The following is a 21,010-nucleotide window of genomic DNA, read 5'->3' on the forward strand; positions in this document are numbered from 1 at the left end:
TAAGACAGGTGTTTTAAGTATTTGTCTAATATCTGTGTTTCTTCAGAGACAGTTTCTGTCACCTTTTCTCCCTTTGAATGGGCCACATTTTCCTGTTTTTGCCTTGTGGTTTTCTGCTGGAAAAATGGGAATTACAAAAAAAAAAATCATCTCTCCCAGTTTTTGCAGACTGGTTCCATGATGAGGACAACCCTCCTTCACTAATTAGCAGGCATGTTCTGAGCCTTGGGAGCAGCCTGGGGTGACAGCTTCAAGTCCTGCAGCTTTTCCCAGACATGTTGCCTTTCCCCATGTGAGCGCTCTGTTAAGTGAAACAGACACTCCTTCAGAAGCCCCCAGATGAGTTAGAATGCTGGAAATAAGTTCTGCTCCATTCCCTCCAGTTCAAGGGAGGGAACTGAGCAACACTACTGAAAAGTTCTGGTTTTCACTGAGATTAGAAGTTTATACTATAATGTAAATAACACTGCTTTCTTTATCTAGAAAGACTTGCTACAAAGTCAACTGAATTAAATGAAGGAGGTACTTACTGATGTAGTTTATTTTGATGTAAACGCCTTTGTGGAGAAGAAACCCCATGGCAGCTCATCTAGAAGCCACACTGACTAGCACTGTTTCAGAGCACTTTCAATATTCCCTTACTTGAACTTTTCATGGACTATTTTCCCCATAGTTGCAGAAATAAGAAAAGAATGTGGGAAAGATAGCACTGATTATTTTTAGTACGGACTACTTTTTTTCTCTTACAAGTCAAAAGGTGTTTCACGTAACAGAACCTCACTTTTTTGCCTTTTAAAAGCAAAGTAAAAATAGAACTAAATTCAACTGTTATGTAAGTTATTTCGTTTTCTCAGACTTAATGATTTAACCATGCATGTATCAAAAGATGACATTAATATTTCTTATAAGTTAACCATTATGTAATTATTATATATATGACTCATGATATATCGAAACCTGTGTAAAACCTACATTGGAATGGAGTTCAACTATACTTATTACTTTAAAGTAGGTATTACAATAATTCTGACTCTTTTTTGGACTTATGTGAATGCCTTTTCTAACTTGAAACACAATCCTTCTCCCTAAAAAGCACTGAAATGTAAAAGTGTACATCAATCTATATTTAAAATGTTCTATTCTGAATTTGAAGTGCTTAGCCTAAAACAGGTTTTAGAAATAAGCCTATTATGAATTGAAAAGACCAACTGACAAAATTGGAGACATTTTCCTTTTTCAGATTTTAGAGCTTATTTCATATGTGATTATCTTGCTCTGTATAACACTACAGTCAGGTGCCACCTAACCTTTCAGTCAGTGACAGACTGCTTATCTGGTGGTGGTCCTATAAGATTAAAATACTCTATACTGTATCTTTTTCTACTTTTAGATACATACATTGTTAGCTCTGTTATAATTGGTTACAGTATTCAGTGCAGTAACATGCTGTATAGGTTTGCAGCCTAAGAGCAATAAGCTGTATCACATAGCCTAGGTATGTAGCAGACTATACCATCTAAGTTTGTGTAAGTACACTCTATGATGTTCCCACAACAACAATCTTCTAATGATGAGGCATTTTCCTCTCATTAAGCAACATATAACTAATTTCAACAGAATAGTGCTACAATGAAAGTTCAACAAGACCTCAAAAGCAGATGATGGAGGACTTCCACTCCTTTTGGTTGCTCCTTTTACTTAACATCTGCTTGTATATAAGTTAGAGTAAGGCATTCTTACCAGTTTTCCTGAGTCGAAATTTGTATTTAACTTAAGGCTACATTTACACAGAAAGTAAACTTTAAAGTCCTCAAATTTAAGAAAGTAGGCAACCAAAAGAACTTTACTGGTCTACTACAGTTAATTTTGCAAAACATCATTAAAGTGATTGAATAATATCCAAGGACATTAGGAACACAGGATTATGAAATTTTATTCTGATAAATCTGCTAACTTATGGTTCTCTATTAACTCATTCCTTTTTGTCTAAGTTACCCAATATTGTTCCCTCTAAAACACTAACTTTTACTATAGTAAAAATAAGCACTGCCAAGAGAAGAGATTGGTCCTTGTGTTGCTGGCTATCTGGATTAAGATGTCATTTTTTCCATTCTGCTTTCTCCTAGCAATCTTTATTTCATACTTCTGTCTGTTCAAGTGATTTATAATTACTTAATCATGATTTGGTGTGTGTATGTGTTTTAGTATCACACTGTTTTTTCAGGGTCTTGCTCTGTTGCCCAGGCTTGAGTACAGTGGCACAAGCATAGCTCACTGCAGCCTTGACCTCCCAGGCTCAAGGGATCCTGCCACCTCAGCCTGCCCAGTAGCTTGGGACCACAGGCATATGCCACCACAGCTGGGTAACTTGATTGTTAGTAAGAGACAGGGTCTTACTATGTTGCCCAGGCAGGTCTCAAATTCCTGGGTTCAAGAGACCCTCCCACCTTGGCCTCCCAGTGTGCTGACATTGTAGGCATGCACCACTGTGCCCAGCCTATATATTTAACAGCAATCCAGTCATTCAATGGTTTAGTCCATTGGGCTCTGCATACAACCTGTTCGTTTTTCAGCTATATGGACTTAAGTGGTATGGAAGTTACATATAGCAGTCAACACATGGCTATGTAAAGATATTTAGATTCTTTTAAGCAGCAAGATTTTTTATACACACACATATTAGTTTATAAATTATATACATATATATGTGTGTGTTGGTTTACTATTTGTAACTTCTCTACACTCTCACACCGTAATAACCATTTTATTTTTATTTTTTCAGATGGAGTCTCGCTCTGTTACCCAGGCTGGAGTGCAGTGGCGTGATCTCTGCTCACGGCAACCTCTGCCTCCCACATTCAAGCGATTCTCCCACCTCAGCTTCCCAAGTAGCTGGGATTATGGGCGCCTGCCACCATGCCCGGCTAATTTTTTGTATTTTCAGTAAAGATGGGGTTTCAACATGTTGGCCAGCTGGTCTCAAACTCCTGACCTCAGGTGATCCACCTGCCTCGGCCTCCCAAAGTGCTGGGATTACAGGCATGAGCCACCATGCCCGGCCAATAACCATTTTATTATAATTTCACTGAAGTAGATGATTGATCACTTCTTTCATTTATTGCATTTACCATTCAGCTTTCCAAAGAATCCTAAAGTCAGTTCATTGTTCTTTTTATAATCTTACTAGGTTATTACCACCTAGTTACCACATTTGCTTACCCCACTGTTAAGATGTTCTGGTGGATACTTCAGTTAACTCCATATTTGTGATAACTCCCTAAAGTTAATGAGAATAAAATTAATGAATGATGAAACTTCCAATATGGAAGAAAAGGCTTAGGGTTGGTGGGGAAACCAGTTTCCACATTTTCCACATTATCCAAGGTAGTTCCAGCCCTCCTTTGTGTGAAAGTTCAGCATTAAAAGAAATACAGAATTGTAGTAATGGAACTAAAAGCTTCATACTGGATTTTTCCCTCTCTTTTCATTTGGAAAGAAGAATAATTGGTAATTATAAAACTTTAAAGGTTACTGTATGATCTAATTCTGAAAGAATTTACTAATTCCCACGTGGGGTTCCAAGTTGAATATAATGAAATTTGTAAGATTATGGAATATGTAATTTCCTTCTGAAAGATACTTGTATTCTACTTTCTATAACACACATGGCAATAAACGGTATTTTACATCCTTTGAACCCCTATATTCTACATTTTTGAGTTTTTTGCTTCCATTTACTTTACTAAAAAAGTTTTTAAAAAACCATCAATGGTCACAAAATCTGAGTGGATGAAAGTGCTGAACTTAATTCTCCATATTTCTAAAATACTTATGTTGGAACAAAGGCTAGTCAGAAGAAAGGAACTTCAGAGTTCACTTTTAAAATGGGTAAAAACACCCACTTTCCCAGAGAATCAAACCAAATTCTTCCTTCAGTATTTAAATACTACATAAAGGATAAGGATAAAGAACCCTTGTGTGAACTAGGATTCACAGTAAGTAATGTAAATAGTCTAAAGCATCAATTAACATACTTCATTAAGCTCACAGCTTTGTATCACCACACATTTTTTAATTGGAGAAAGTCTTAAGTACCATTATTGTAATAACTTTTCTTTTTTGAGACTGAGTCGTTCTGTCACTTAAGCTGGAGTGCAGTGGTGCAGTCTCAGCTCACTGCAACCTCTGCCTCTTGGGTTCAAGCTATTTCCCTGCCTCAGCCTCCCAAGTAGCTGGGACTACAGGTATGCACCACCACACCCAGCTAATTTTGGTATTTTTAGTAGAGATGGGATTTCACAATGTTGGCCAGGCTGGTCTCGAACTCCTGGCCTCGGGTGATCTGCCTGTGTCAGCCTCCCAAAGTGCTGGGATTGAAGGCATGAGTCACTGTGCCTGGCCGGTAATAATTTCATAACCACAGTAAAGTATTTTAGAGCTCTGTTTGAAGGAAACACATTTGGACTCATGAAATATCTGAAACTTCAGAGAGCCCAAATTTTTCTTCCTTAACCATATGACATTAGTGTGAGTGGAAACCAACAGTATAAACCTAAGCCCTATGTGTGCTAAAGAAATAACATAAGTTAACCTGTTACTGCCACATCATACATTTGGATTTAAATACAAAAAACACCACACAGAAAACAAACATTTTTTTAAAAAAGATTTAAGATCATAAATAGGTCATTGTTGTCACAACACATTTCAGAATCTTAAAAAAACAAACATTTTGGCTTCCTAAGAAAAAGACTTTTAAAAAAAATCAATTCCCTCATCACTGAAAGGACTTGTACATTTTTAAACTTCCATTCTCCTAAGGCACAGTATTTAATCAGAATGCCAATATTACCACCCTGCTGTAGCAGGAATAAGAGGCAAGGTATTAGCACTAAGAAAAACAGCAAAATTTCTAGACAAAATCATCTGTCATTTTAAAAAAGGGATTAAAAAACAGACTAAGTGGTGAGTATTTTAGTTAAGAAGGCCCAGTGTTGTTATGCAGGACTTTGTTTAAAAAAAAAAAAAAAAAGGCCGGGCGCGGTGGCTCAAGCCTGTAATTCCAGCACTTTGGGAGGCCGAGGCGGGCGGATCACAAGGTCAGGAGATCGAGACCACAGTGAAACCCCGTCTCTACTAAAAATACAAAAAATTAGCCGGGCGCGGTGGCGGGCGCCTGTAGTCCCAGCTACTCAGGAGGCTGAGGCAGGAGAATGGCGGGAACCCGGGAGGCGGAGCTTGCAGTGAGCCGAGATCGCGCCACTGCACTCCAGCCTGGGCAACAGCGTGAGACTCCGTCTCAAAAAAAAAAAAGCGAAATATTTTAACTCAAGTAGGTTTAATTCACCACAGAAGAGCTATGAGAAAAGAGAGGGGGCTGGTAAAATACAGTATACTTTCTTTAAAAAGGACTCGGGAGGAAAAAAATCAACTTAGAAGATCATATGAAACATCACATGGAACCCAGTTAGTGTCCTAGTTTATTACTAGTCTTCAGATCCAGAAAATAGAGTAAGACACTAGGTAAACAGAACACCTAGACACATCTGTAAGGCATTTGTTTCCTCTCACACGGCCCATTCTAGCTTAACACCCACCGACTGAGATGTAATAAAACAGTAAAATTGGATGCTCAAATTATATTTTTATCTAACCAAAAAGTTCTTTAAATATAAAATTCCTCACTTTAAACTCTCTTGTCTTCTGTGATACCAACAGAACTTTAAGGTTGTACATATGCAATATGGTGATTTAGTGTTACTTTTAAAAGAACCCACAAAGTAAGCGATTGTCCACAGATGAAACACGGGATGAGGTTCATGACTGAATCAATCATGGAGTGTTAGTCAATTGTAAACTCCTGAAAGTTAAGACTAGGAAATGTGTATATCAGACACATAAGAGTACAACAATAGGAGAGGAAGGGAAGCCTGTTGGTCATTCCAATTCTGACAAGGTGCAAGGTCTTCGAAATTCTTGTCCACGTTCATGGAGCCATTTATTGGATACTGTGAGAGAAAAGTAATATATTAATTTCCCCCCTTAATCTAATCAGTATTTAATTAGTGTTTTTTTTTTTTTTGGAGACGGAGTCTCGCTCTGTCGCCCAGGCTGGAGTGCAGTGGCCGGATCTCAGCTCACTGCAAGCTCCGCCTCCCGGGTTTACGCCATTCTCCTGCCTCAGCCTCCCGAGTAGCTGGGACTACAGGCACCCGCCACCTCGCCCAGCTAGTTTTTTTGTATTTTTTAGTAGAGACGGGGTTTCACCGTGTTAGCCAGGATGGTCTCGATCTCCTGACCTCGTGATCCACCCGTCTCGGCCTCCCAAAGTGCTGGGATTACAGGCTTGAGCCACCGCGCCCGGCCTATTTAATTGGTTTCTAAAAGCTAGGTCTATAACAAAGTTTCAACATGGGATAAAAGTTCAACACCAAAACTGGATAAAGGCAGATGCTACTTAAAAACTTGGCTAAATGCTGAAAACACAGATTTTATATACCTATATACATATGTGTACACACTTGTGTTTATGTACATACATGTATGTATACACATATGTTTATATTTGCAAGTCTATGTACATCTCCTAAAGTTTCCAATGTTCAATGTGAGGCTTGAAATGAGACACAAATGGACTTAAGATACAGGTACAGATAGAGTAGAATATTGCTTTATGTACTGTTTTCAAAGTACAACCTCCAAAATACAAAGACATTTTAATAATGAACACAAACTTTCCACTCTAAAGGAACAACCCTCTAATCAACCATTGCTATTGTATGCTCATTAAGTTTCCAAAATACCTTTAAAAAATGTATACCATGTAAAAATGTATCCCAAAAGGAGTTAATTTTCTATTTTTTTTTGTCTCCAGTACCATAGAACCCAATCAAAATATCTGAAGCAGAAACTTTAATTCTTAACTCCTTTTTCCTTTTTCAACCCTTGTATCTACTCTTTATTCATCAAACCCTGACAATTTTCCTTATGTCTCTCTCGAATCTATTTGCTCTCCAACCCTTTCACGGATGCTTTAATCCAGGCTGTTGTCATCTCCCACTTAGACAACAGAAAACAACTTTCTAAACTCTCTCTCACCAACTAGCCTTTCCTCATTCTAGTCCAGTGGTTCTTAAACACTATAATCATGAAGGGAGATTTTAAAATCCTGATCAGGCCTCACTCCTTAACTTTGTTATGTCTTTATGTAACCACTAAACAGGTGGCTAGTAACACAGACTGAAATGGCTACATGGGGCTAATTAATAGATATTAAAGCTAATTTCACCTGTTTCTTTTTTTTTTTTTAAATGTAACCATTCCTGCACTTGCATGTCCCTGAAAGTGAGTGCGTCTTTAAATTTTGCACATTAGGTGCTACTTGAGCCTCATATTAGAACCTGGTGTCTAACATGTTTGGAAAACTGCTGTTCTATCTTTTGGACCAAATTTAAAGAATAAGCTTTGAAGAAGGCTCCCCAAACTTAGGCAGTCACCATCTTCTGTTTACGTTTTTGTAATAATATGTACTACATTATAATCCATTAGTATGTCTCAATCATATTATTAACCCTTTGAGGGGAAGATATTGTCTTATTCAATTTTGAGTTAGACAATGTTTCTTAGGATAAGTGAAAATAGAGTTAAAAATAAAATCTGTCATCAAAATTCTGATTACAAATTTATATTAAGATTAGGCACTTGTTTGGTTGAATCCTGTACAATGCTAAAATCATATTAAGCAAACATTGTGGGGGCTTTTGTTTTTAAGACACAGATAATAGTTTCAAAATAGAAAACAAAAATTACATTCTCTTCACAGAATATATGAAATATTTACCCCATTTGTTGCCAACTAGCACTGGACAGGCTGCATGCCGTGTACTATAATCTCCTTCTCCACTGGCAAACAGATTATACCAGAAAACAGCAGTTCCCTATGGAGAACAATTCACAATTATCCCCAAGTATACAATGCCAGGTAATCGCTTTCGGCAGTGATTACTTTTTTTTTTTTTTTTTTTGAGACGGAATCTTGCTCTATCACCCAGGCTGGAGTGCAACCTCTGCCTCCTGGGTTCAAGTGATTCTCCTGCCTCAGCCTCCCAAGTAGCTGGGATTACAGGCGTGCACCACCAGGCCTGACTAATTTTGTATTTTTAGTAGAGACGGGCTTTCACCATGTTGGTCAGGCTGGTCTCAAACTCCGGACCTCAGGTGATCTGCCCATCTCGGCCTCCCAGAGTGTTGGGATTACAGGCGTGAGCCACTATGCCCAGGCGCTTTCTTAATTTTTCCTTTGTTCCTGTGGAAGAACTCCTCTAAAGCAGCATTTTATCTTCCTCTAATATAATTCTGAAAATATGGTTATATCACTTTAAAAACTGTTTTTGATCATATGAAAAATACCATAAAAATGCTTGACAACAAAAGTATTTGCCAAAACAAAGCTAACATATCTTATACATAGCAAGATGGAGGGGAAAACAATACAGAACCCATTTTAGAAATGAAAAAATTAAATACTAATTCCTGGTCATTCATTACCTCTACACACTTGTGGCAAAGACCATAAAAATACCTCTAAAAATGTAATTTGGCCAGGTGCAGGGGTTCAGGATCACTTGAGCCCAAGAGTTCAAGACCAGCCTGGGCAATACAGGGAGACACTGTCTCTACAGAAAATTGAAACATTAGCTGGGCATGGTGACATGCACCTGTAGTCCCAGCTATTTGGGAGGCTGAGACTTGAACCCAGGTGAGCCATATTTGTGCTGCTGCACTCCAGCCTGGGCAACAGAGCGAGAACATGTCTCAAAAAAAGAAAAGAAAAAGAAAAAAAAATGTAATTCATTAATTAGACCATGAATACTAGTGCATCTCTTCCTTAGGGAAAAAATTAATAAACCAAAAACAAACCAAACAGGCTTACTTTTTTGGGCCAAACACTAGCTCCAACTTCAGGAAAAACAGTGGCTCCTCCTGCAGACACATCACTCATCTATAAGAAACAAGAGGGTGTTATCGAAAGCGCTGGTAGAATAAAGTAAAACACGCCATTATAAAGACTTGATATTGGATACTAGAATATTGGGAACATATGGACTTGTTCTTATATAGCGGGGTTGGTACATGCTACTCAGTTTTTAATGAATAAAATGCCATTTAGGTTTATACACATAAGTAAAAAAACTAAAAGCAAAGGAATGATTAACAAAAAACCGTCAGATGGGAGAGTGGGGATATAATTTGAGATAGGAATTTATTTATAGCCAGAGGGAAAAAGAAATGACTTAAAACTAATAAATCAATACAGAGATATAAATATGTATTTTATTGTATTAGAATGTAATCTCCATGGAGGCAGGAATTTTCGTCTGTTTTGTTCATTGCTGATCATTAGTGTCTAGAACAGTAGTACCTCAAGAACAGTAGGTGCTCAAGAAATATTTAAATAAATGTAAAAAATAACGAGAAAAATAAACTAAAATCAGTTTTGCCATTTCTTATGGTAGGGAATCAAACATATTAAATAAAAGTGAGAAAGTTAAAGGATTATATAAAGATAACCTAGAAAAATATGGAAACCTTTTAAATTAACCAAAGAATCACATAAAACAAGGCAAAGGAAACATGGATCATAAATATTTTTTTTAAAGCAACATAAGTAGAATGCATAGACTGATTAGATCACACAGCAAAACCCAACTATATGTTGTATCAGAGCTGCATCTAAAACAAGTGACTTAGAAACAGAGAACACAAAAACGTAAGATTTGGGGCAAATGCTATCCAAGGAAAACAGGGTATGATCTTAGTATGAGACACAGTTTAAATCAAGGTAAAAAGCATTAAATGAGATAAAAGGTATTTTACAATGATAAATATATAACTAATAATAAAGAACTAAGAACACTTAACCAATGAAAAAATTAACTTTGGCTGGGCGTGGTGGCTCACGCCTATAATCCCAGAACTTTGAAAGGCCAAGGCAGGCGGATCACGAGGTCAGGAGATCAAGACCATCCTGGCTAACACGGTGAAACCCCATCTCTACTAAAAATACAAAAAACAAAATTAGCCAGGCATGGTGACAGGCGCCTGTAGTCCCAGCTACCTGGGAGGCTGAAGTAGGAGAATGGCCTGGGAGGCGGAGCTTGCAGTGAGCTGAGATAGTACCTACCACCACTGCACTCCAGCATGGGCAACAGAGACTCTGTCTCAAAAAAAAAAAAAAAAAAGAAAAGAAAAGAAAAAACTGACTTTGAGGAAATTAAAAAGTTGTGCATGAGAGAAAAGTAATTTGAGATATTCTATGTGCCCCTCTGGGGAGGTATTTAAATAACGGGAAAAATGATAATCAATTAAAATGCTATGTAACTGTTTTAGAAAAACAGGAAGGCTGTTTACATTAAGAGGGAGAAATGGATAGTGGGCCAAATAATACAGCATCAATATTCATAAAACAAAGAAATACAAGGAGAACCAGGAACACATAAACACTAATGGCTTTTAAACATCTGAAAAGATGCTCAACTTCTATAATAAAAGAATGCAAATTAAAGCCACAATAACTGCTAATTTGATAAGTGAAAGACACACAGATCAAAAAGTCTGACAAACATACTTCACAAATATATCCCACTTAAAATTGGGATATAAATTGGTACAACCTCTAAGGAGACTCACCTCTAGAAAATATGCAAGCCTTCACAGCATGAATTTGTGCACTGTACTAACCCTCTCCTGGTTTTCCCTTTGTGATATTTCTCTTTTCTATAATGTACCTTGCCTCCTTTTGGAAACAAGATGGAATTGTGAGAGGAATACAAATTGGGAATTGGGGAGAAAAGGAGGCATATGGAGAGGAAGGAAACAGGGAAGGTGGCAGGGAGAGAAGAAGAAAATAGACTGAACAGAGAGAGATTTTGGCAGGGAGTGAGATACTACAGACAGCAAAAAAATGTAATTCAAATAGGGCTAAGGAATGGAAAGAGCAATGAAATAACCAAAATTAAGTATAGATATATATATAGGTGTTTTTTTTTTTTTTTTTTTTTTTTTGAGATGGAGCCTCACTCTGTTATCCAGGCTGGAGAGTACAGTGGCGTGATCTTGGCTCACTGCAACCTCTGCCTCCCAGATTCAAGCGATTCTCGTGCCTCAGCCTCCTGAGTAGCTGGGACTACAGGAGTGTGCCACCACGCCCAGCTAATTTTTATATTTTCAGTGGAGACGGGGTTTCACCATGTTGGCCAGGCTGGTCTTGAACTCCTGACCTCAAATGATCTGCCCACATTGGCCTCTCAAAGTGCTGGAATTACAGGCATGTGTCACTGTGCCTGGCCTAAAATATCTTTAAGTTAACAAAGGTTATGACATTATGGCAGATTGCATTTTCCAAATATAATACATCCCAATATGTCCCATCCTACATGCTATTCTTATGTGACACTGACATTTGTCTGCAGTGGTAGGGTCTATGTGCCCTCTCCTTGAAGCTGGGCAGACCTTTGTAATTGCTGTAACAGAATACAGCAGGATGACATCTGTGACTTCTGAGGGTAGGTCATAACAATACCATGTACTTTTGCATTGTTCTTTTGGGATGCTTCGTCTTGTAATCCAGTCACTATGCTGTGAAGAAGCTCAGCCGCATGTATTGGCCAGAATTTAGGCATTCTGGCTGACAGCCAGCCTCAACCTTAGCCTTCAAGATACCCCAGTGCCAGACATTTGATGGCAAATGCATGTCAGATTTGGAGCAGGAACCATGAGTTAAGCCCAGTCAACCTCATAACTGTTAGAGATACATTAAGAAAATCATTGTTATTTTAAACCACTCAGAAAAGAGAGTTTTGGAGTGATTTATTTGGGGTAACTAGAACAAACACTATAAACAATTTTAAAAATTGAATTATGACCATACTGTTTTAAAAGTTTGAGGTAGGGCTTCTGGGGACTGTAATGTGCTATTTCTTCACCTTAGTACTGAATACACCAGAAGTGTTCACTTTGTGAAAATTAATCAAGTTACAATACTTAATTTGTGCACTCTTCTGATATACTTCAATAAAAAAATGGAATTCAGAAGTTTACTGAAATAATGTGTATGTACAGAAATTCAAATATAGAGAGATTCTTATATGCACATATTATATGTGACTAAACAGAGAGCCTATATGTCAAATTATTAATGATTATCTGCACGTAGTGGCACTATAAATTTTAAGTTTGTCCAAAAGTTTCTATAATGAACATCTATCTTACAGCCTGAAAAAGTTGCAAATGCAAAAAAATTCTTAACTCCCTTTACTCAGTTATAAAAATGTTAAACTAGGATGGTGAATCAGAGCTACACAGAACAAACTTAACACATTAAAATGAATCATGTGATCAAATCCCAACTTAACCTAAAAATTTTAGTGACAACTTACATAAAACAGCCATGTAGCAATTCTATTTCCTGTCCCCAGCTCTTTGAAAGCATCTGGCTCATCTTTCTGTGAATAAAAACACAGCAAATTCAATGGTATAAAAATTCAGTAATACAAATACTCTAGTGGCAACTAAACATCAGTAGTAACATCCTGAAGATTATGCCAACAACCCCAAAAGTTTCCCTTGTAATGTCCAGTGCACTATAAACATCAGGCACTCTTTTTGTAAAGATGGAGTCTTGCTATATGGACCAGGGTGATCTTGAACTCCCGGCCTCAAGCAATCCTCCTGCCTTGGCCTCCCAAAGTGCTAGGATTACAGGTGTGAGCCACTGTACCTGGCCTCAAATACTTGCTCACTGAACTTGTATACTGGATACTTTAGACAAGATTACAGGATAAAAGGCAGACTTATTAGCCTAAATGACAGCCATTATTTGCTGACTACATATTATTTTAAAAATCAATACCCACAATTTTGGCTTCCAAAAAAATACGATGTGACAGCCATCTCTTAGCTACATTCCTGAAGCTTAATGTACCTTGAGACTTACTTTGAACTCATGACCTACTGAAATATTTCCTAGTATTATTTTTCTTTTTTTATTTTTTGAGACAGTCTTGCCCTGTCACCCAGGCTGGAGTGCAATGCCATGATCTCAGCTCACTGCAACCTCCACCTCCCGGGTTTAAGCAATTCTTCTGCCTCAGCCTCTCAAGTAGCTGGGACTACAGGCATGCACCACCATGTCTGGCTAATTTTTTTGTATTTTTAGTAGAAATGAAGTTTTGCCATATTGGCCAGGCTGGTCTTGAACTCTTGACCTCAGGTGATCCACCCACCTTGGCCTCCCAAAGGGCTGGGATTACAGGCATGAGCCACCACGCCTGGCCCCTAGTATTATTTTTCTAATAATGCTAGTAAAGTGACTTTCAGTACTATAATCAAGCTAGATAATTAATATCTAAATATTTATATCTAAATTAAAATACAATACAACCTCTTGGCATTTCTCCCAGAAAAATAAAAATGTATTTTTCATACAGAAACATATACACATCTTTATTTGTAATAGTCAAAAACTAAAAACTATCCAAATATCCTTCGATGGGCGAATGGCTAAACTGTGGTATATCCATAACATGGAATACAGGTTGAGCATACCAAAAGTCCAAAATTCAAAATGCTCTGAAGTTCAAAACTTTTAGTGCTAACATGACATATGTGGAAAATTCCACACATAGTACTCCCTGAAGTAGCTCCCCTATCATACACACTATGCCCTAGCCAGGATGGAAACACACAGTTCCCCATAAGGCTCCTGCATCACAAGAGATTTATTTTCAAACCCATTCTTTCTTTACTGAAGGTGTAATCTTTGTGGAGATTTAGATTTTATGCTGGGGTCTCAAATTCAGCAGCCTACACTGTGGCAGATCTTCCTCTTACAGAGCTGTTTATTCCCAAAGCTCTAATTCCTGCAGGCACAGACCTCCAGCCTCTGTGCTTTGTCCCCCCCTCTTTAATTCTCTAGGTTTGGGATCACCTTTGTTCAGTTTCCCTTTTGGAATACCCTTTACTTTCTTCCAGGTTTGCCAATGCATTTAAAAGTATCTTAAGTGATTTTATTGGGTATCTAGGTGTTTTTGTTTTTGTTTTTTTAAACTGCTAAAAAGGTTTCACAGAATATCTGCCACACCATATTTCCATAAATTCCAAATAGGCTATGAATTTTTAATGTTAAAAGAACAGAATTAACATGTTGACAAAGAATCTCTCCTTGGCCAAACTACTCAGGCTCCTCTGAACTTTCTTCTCAAGTAGGCCCTGACTTTGGGCTTCTAGTATTTATCTCTGCATTGTCCAATTTGAGCAAGAACCCTGCTAAGTCAAGTGAGCCAGAATCCCCCATCCTTGCCATGTGATCACCCTCAAAATCTAACTGGGTTCTTCATCTTCCACTATCCCCTGGGTGATGATCACTCTGCCCTGACTTCAGCAAGGATCTCGTTAGGACAGTTTAGCCTGAATCCTCCCTTACCTCTTAGTAATTTTCCATCTACTAACACCCACTCTTGCTCATTGGCTATAAATTCCAACTCTTCCTTGTTGTATTTGGAGTTGGGCTTAATCGCTCTCCCTTACTGAGAAATCCCACTGCAACTGCCGTGGTCCCTATACCTATCGCAATGGTCCCCTCTTGAATGAAGTCTGGTTACCATCTTTAACAAGTGTGAAGAATAATTTTTTCTTTAACAATGTAATGCGGCCAGGCAGAGTGGCTCACGCCTGTAATCCCAGCACTCTGGGAGGCCGAGGTGGGTGGATCACCTGAGCTCAGGAGTTCAAGACCAGCCTGGCCAACATGGTGAAACCCCGTTGCTACTAAAAATACAAAAATTAGCTGGGTGTGGTGGTGCGCATGCCTGTGATCCCAGCTACTCGGGAGGCTGAGGCAGGAGAACTGCTCCAACCCAGGAGGCAGAGGTTGCAGTGAGCCAAGATCACGCCACTGCACTCCAGCCTGGATGACAGAGTGAGACTCTGTTTTTTTGTTTTGTTTTGTTTTGTTTTGAGACAAACAATGTAATGCATAAGCCTCAGTGAATTTCTCCATTTCTTTTTTACTTACCCGTGCAAAGTCAAAATGGGGTTCATACTGTCCTCCAACTCCATAATTTGCTACCTGAAGGAAAGACACAAAGCATGAAAGAAAAGAACTATAAAGATTACTATTCAAAAAAATCTATGAACCTCATTTTTTGGACTTTTATAGACCATGGTCAGGTATTTACAGAGAAATGAAAACTATTTAAAATCAATGAGAGTTCCTATGAAAACAGGGATGAAAAACAAAAGACAGCTACTGTATATCTATAGATATAGATCTTTATAGCTATAGATCTATATATATTTATATCTATATATATGTACCCCTCCCCACCCCCCCGCCAGAGACAGGCTGAAGTGCAGTGATGAAATCAGAGCGCACTGCAGCCTCAACCTTTGGGGGCACAAGTGATCCTCCCACTTCAGCCTCCTGAGTAGCTGGGACTACAGGTGCATGCTACCACACCCAGCTAATGTTTAAAAATTTAATACATAAGCTAAAATTTGAGATTTCTATTATTTTGTTTCACTAAACACTTTCCTTTGGAACTTAAATAAAAAAAATGTTTTCCAAAGCCCCAAATGCTGGCGAACTTGCAATCTACTTTAATAAAATATCTTTTCTTACATATTTTTTCCCTGCTAAAAAAGGAAAGAAGTTAACACCAATTTAATTATTCCTGCCGAGGGGCCCTAACAACTTCAGTTGCTTATGACAATGTCCCAGTGTGACGCAGCAAAATGTAAGAAAAATATTTGGTCTGAGTTCAAGTTCCAGCTCTCTTAATTACAATGTAACTTTGGATATGATCTCAGTTTTCTTATTTGTTAAAATGAGAATGATACTTAACTCTTTCCCTCAATCACACAACACAATAAAGTGCTGACAAAATCAAAGGAGAACATAAGTAAGAGTGTCAATGGTGAAACTGGAACTACTGCTGGAGTGTGTCTTGCTCTGGGGGCCAGCAGCCACAGCACCCCTTCATCCCTGAAGCTAAGCCAGGAATGAAGGCCTAAGGCCTATTTGGAAGCCTGACATTCCCAAGCAGAGATGCCAGCAGCTGTTATACCCTTTCCGGTGGGGTCAAGGGAGATGGAACTGCTCTACCCACCCCTCCTCCAACTCCCTGAGGCAGGAGCTGGAGCCGTGTACTCCCTCCCAAGAAAACAGTACTTTGGCAGAACACTGCATCCCAGGGAAATGATGCCTGGGCCACCCAGAGCAGTCATGTCCCCTCAGCCTGAGCTGAAACAGCACATCGCCCTTGTGGAATTGTTGCACTGGCCAAGCTGAGCAGCTGTACATCCCAGGGCTGAAGTAGTACCCAAGGACCCAGGGAAACAGAGCAGTGGCTAAGCTGAGAGATGTGCCCTGCAGGACAAATAACTCTAGTACCCTGCTTCCCTGGAGAGTCTGCGCTGCTGAGACAATTCTCTTTCTGGTGAGTGAAGTCATTGCTGTGCTGCTCTCTGCCCCACAGGGCCCAAACAACAGGCATGGTTGGCCATTCAGGGGTGCTTGTTCCTGCTGTACCTGGCCTCAGAGTCTGGGATCCATCTGAGCCCACCAATCCAGGTTCTGGAGTGACTACTACATGGTGCCTCATCCCCAGGGATAGGAGTTGCCACTAACCCTATTGGCTCAGGCTCCTAAATCATAGCCAAACCCTGCATCCCAGACTCAAACCTCCAGAGCATCCTCTCTTCCCTAGAGTTGGGCCAGGGCTGTGCCCAGTCCTCCAGGGGTAGACTCACAGCTACATACTGACACTCTTTTCCCAAGCAGCTAGAGGGTGCCTCAGAGTCACAGATCCTGGCACTATAGGCAACCTACATCCAACCCTGCCATGAGAGTGACCCTATACCCTAAGACCCAGGTGTTACAATAGTATGTGAGACCCTGAGACCAAGATCCTAGCCCCACAGCCACTCCAAACGCTAGAACCTGGATTGCAGCACTATGGCAGCTGCTTGAAGGATATGTCAGACCTGCCACAAGAAGACTCCCACTGGCTAAAACTCCCTACTGTGCAGAAAACAAGAATGGAAGGATTCCAAAAGCTCTTGCCACTGAAGATACTAACAATGTACTCCACAGCGACCACCACCACAAACTTCTCCAGCCTAGGCTGCTGAGGCACCCACAGTTATTGTTGACAATGAATACAGCTGAAGAAGCTACAAGAGACTACACTACTGAACCTACCTGGAAACACAGTCACCACACCCTTCCCAAACAGTCCAACTGAAGCGGAAAGTTTAAAAGAGCCAGTTGTTCCACTAGATGCAAAGACATCAATGCAGGAAACAAGAAACATTAAAAAGCAATGAAATATGACACTGCTGAGAATGCAACTCTCTAGTTACAGGCCCAAATGAAAAGGAAAACACCTAGCTAGAAAAAAATTCAAATAATGATCTTAAGGAAACTCAAACAGATAAAAGAAAATACAGATATATAATTCAATGAAATCAGGAAAACAATTCATGATATGAATCAGAATTTCAAAAAAGAAAGATATCATAAAAAGAACCAAACAAAATTCTTGCAGCTGAAGAATTCAATGAATGCAGGAGGCTGAGACAGGAGAATAGCTTGAACCTGGGAGGCGGAGGTTGCAGTGAACTGAGATCTCGCCACTACACTCCAGCCTGGTGATAGAGCGAGACTCCATCTCAAAAAAAAAAAAAAAAAAAAAAAAAAAAAAAAAAAAAGCTGCACCAGCACACTTGATTAAGCAAAACGATGTCTGAACCTGAAGATACATTGTTTGGTATTACTCAGGGGGAAAAAAGGAAACATAATGAAAAAGGACAAAGAGCGCTTACAAGACTTATGGGACACCATTAAACACTTGTATTACAGGAGTTCCAGAAGAAAAGATGGTAAAAGGCATAGAAAACCTATTTAATAACAGCTGAAAACTACCCAAGTCTGGGGAAGAGAGAAGGGTATCCAACTCCAGGAAGTTCAAAAGTCCCTAAATAGATTCAACCCAAAAAAGTCCTCTCTGAAGCACATTTTAGTCAGATTGTCAAACATCAAAGAATTCTAAAAACAGCAAGATAGCTAGATTAACAAAGAAAAAGAAAGATCCAAATAAGCACAATCAGAAATAACAAAGGTGACATTACAACTGACCCCAAAGAAATATAAAAAGTCCTTAGAGATGATTATTAACACCTCTATGCACACAAACTTTTATAAAAAGCCTAGAAGAAATGGATAAATTCCTGGAAATGTACAACCTCCCAAGACTGAACCAGAAAAAAACTGAAACCCTTAACAGACCAATAAGGAGTTATGAAATTGAATTGTAATTAAACAAAACAAAACAAAACAAAAAACCTACTGACCAAAAAAAGCCCTGGACTGGATGGATTCACAGCCGAATTTTACCAGACATACAAAGAAGAGCTAGTATCAATCCTACTGAAACTATTCCAAAAAACTGAGAAGGAAAGACTCCTCCTTAACTCATTTTATTAAGCCAGCATCATTCTGATACCAAAACTCATCAGAGACATGATGAAAAAAGAAAACTTCAGGCTGATATTCCTGATGAACATAGACACAAAATACTAAAAAAAAATTAGAAAACAAAACCTAGCAGCACATCAAAAAGTTAATTTACTACAATCAAGTAGGCTTTATTTGTGGGGTGCAAGGTTGGTTCAATAAATATAATTCACCACATAAACAGAATTAAAAACCATATGATCATCTCTGCAGATGCAGAAAGAGCTTTCAAAAAAATTCAACATCCTGGCCGGGCACAGTGGCTCACACCTACAATTCTAGCACTTTGGGAGGAAGAAGTGGGTGGATCACCTGAGGTCAGGAGTTCAACACCAGCCTGGCCAACATGGTAAAACCCTGTCTCTACTAAAAATACAAAAATTAGCTGGGCATGGTGGCAGGGGCCTGTAATCCCAGCTACACAGGAGGCTGAGGCAGGAGAACTGCATTAACCCAGGAGGTGGAGGTTGCAGTGAGCCAAGATCACACACTGCACTCCAGCCTGGGCAACAGAGTAAGACTCCATCTCAAGAAAAAACAAACAAACAAAACCAGAAATAACAGATACTGGGCAAGGATGAAGAGAAAGGGGCATGCTCATACACTGCTGGTGGGAATGTAAATTAGTACAATCACTATGGAGAACACTGTAGAGGTTCCTCAAAAAACTAAAAATAGATCTACCATATGATCCAGCAATCCCAATGCCAAGTATATATCCAAAAGAAAGGAAATTAGCATGATGAAGAGATACCCGCATTCTCATGTTTATTCACAATAGCTAACGTATGGAATCAACCTAAGTGTCCATCAACAGATGAATGGATAAAGAAAATGTGGTGCTTATATATAATGAAACACTATTCAGCCATAAGAATGTAATCTTGTCACAGGGATGGAACTGGAGTTCATTATATTAAATAAGCCCAGCACAGAAAGACAAATATCACATGTTCTCACTTACATGTGGGATTTCTGCATTTCCAACTGAGGTACATGGTTCATCTCATTGGAACTGGTTGGACAGTGGGTGCAGCCTATGGAGAATGAGCCAAAGCAGGGCGGGGCATTGCCTCACCTGGGAAGCACAAGGGGTCACGGAATTTCCCTTTCCTAGCAAAGGGAAGCCATGACAGATTGTACCTGGAAAAATGGGACACTCCCGCCCACATACTGTGCTTTTCCCATGGTCTTAGCAACTGGCAGACCAGGATATTCTCTCCTGTGCCTGGCTCAGTGGGTCCCACACACATGGAGTCTTGCTCACTGCTAGTGCAGCAGTCTGCTGGCTGCAGGAGGGGCGTCTACCATTGCTGAGGCTTGATTAGGTAAACAAAGCAGCCAGAAAGCTCAAACTAGGCGGAGCCCACCACAACTCAGCAAGGCCTACTGCCTCTATAGACTTCACCTCTGTGGGCAGGGCAAAGCTGAACAAAAGCCAGCAGAAATTTCAGCAGACTTAAACATCCCTGTCTGACAGCTGTGAAGAGAGCAGTGGTTTTCCCAGAATGGCATCTGAGCTCTGAGAACAGAAGACTGCTTCCTCAAGAGGGTCCCTGACCTCCACGTAGCCTAACTGTGAGACACCTCCCAGTAGGGGCCAACAGACACCTCATACAGGTGGGTGCCCCTCTGGGACGAAGCTTTCAGAGGAAGGATCGGGCAGCAATATTTGCTGTTCTGCAGCCTCTGCTGGTGATACTCAGGCAAACAGGGTCTGGAGTGGACCTCCAGCAAACTCCAACAGACCTGCAGCTGAGGGACCTGACAGTTAGAAGGAAAACTAACAGAAAGGAATATGTCAACATCAACAAAAAGGTCATCTACACCCAAACCCCATCTGTAGGTCACCAACATCAAAGACCAAAGGTAGATAAAACCACAAAGATGGGGAGAAACCAGAGCAGAAAAGCTGAAAATCCTAAAAATCAGAGCACCTCTTCTCCTCCAAAGGATCACAGCTCCTCGCCAGCAACAGAACAAAGCTGGATGGAGAATGACTTCAATGAGTTGACAGAAGTAGGCTTCAGAAGGTCGGTAATAACAAACCTTCTCCCCACTAAAGGAGCATGTTCTAAGTCATTGCAAGGAAGCTAAAACCCTTGAAAAAAGGATTAGACAAATGGCTAACTAGAACCAACAGTGTAGAGAAGACCTTAAATGATGGAGCTGAAAACCATGTCACAAGAACTTTGTGACGCATGCACAAGCTTCAATAGCCGATTGGATCAAGTGGAACAAAGGGCATCAGTGACTGAAGATGGAATTAATGAAATAAAGTGAGAACACAAGTTTAGAGAAAAAAGAGTAAAAAGAAACTAATAAAGCTTCCAAGAAATATGGAACTATCTAAGAAGACCAAATCTACATTTGATTGGTGTACCTGAAAGTGACAGGGAGAATGGAACCAGGTTGGAAAACACTCTTCAGGAAATT

General features: G+C 39.5%; 1 protein-coding gene across 3 annotated transcripts in view; it reads right to left on the reverse strand.

The window, feature by feature from the left end:
• Positions 1–5,467: 5,467 nt before the first annotated feature.
• The window catches only part of LOC105466027 (prolyl 4-hydroxylase subunit alpha 1), a 101,889-nt gene continuing 86,346 nt past the window's right edge, over positions 5,468–21,010 (reverse strand). For all 3 annotated transcript variants that reach the window (XM_071068776.1, XM_071068775.1, XM_071068774.1), the window contains exons 11-15: positions 15,074–15,123; positions 12,438–12,503; positions 8,933–9,001; positions 7,841–7,937; positions 5,468–6,008 (exon numbers count right to left, since the gene is read on the reverse strand). In XM_071068776.1, the coding sequence (XP_070924877.1) occupies positions 5,938–6,008; positions 7,841–7,937; positions 8,933–9,001; positions 12,438–12,503; positions 15,074–15,123 (353 nt within the window). In that variant the 3' untranslated portion in view covers positions 5,468–5,937. The remainder of the gene's footprint in view (positions 6,009–7,840; positions 7,938–8,932; positions 9,002–12,437; positions 12,504–15,073; positions 15,124–21,010) is intronic.

Source organism: Macaca nemestrina, chromosome 9, assembly GCF_043159975.1.
Source record: "Macaca nemestrina isolate mMacNem1 chromosome 9, mMacNem.hap1, whole genome shotgun sequence".
Taxonomy (NCBI): domain Eukaryota; kingdom Metazoa; phylum Chordata; class Mammalia; order Primates; family Cercopithecidae; genus Macaca; species Macaca nemestrina.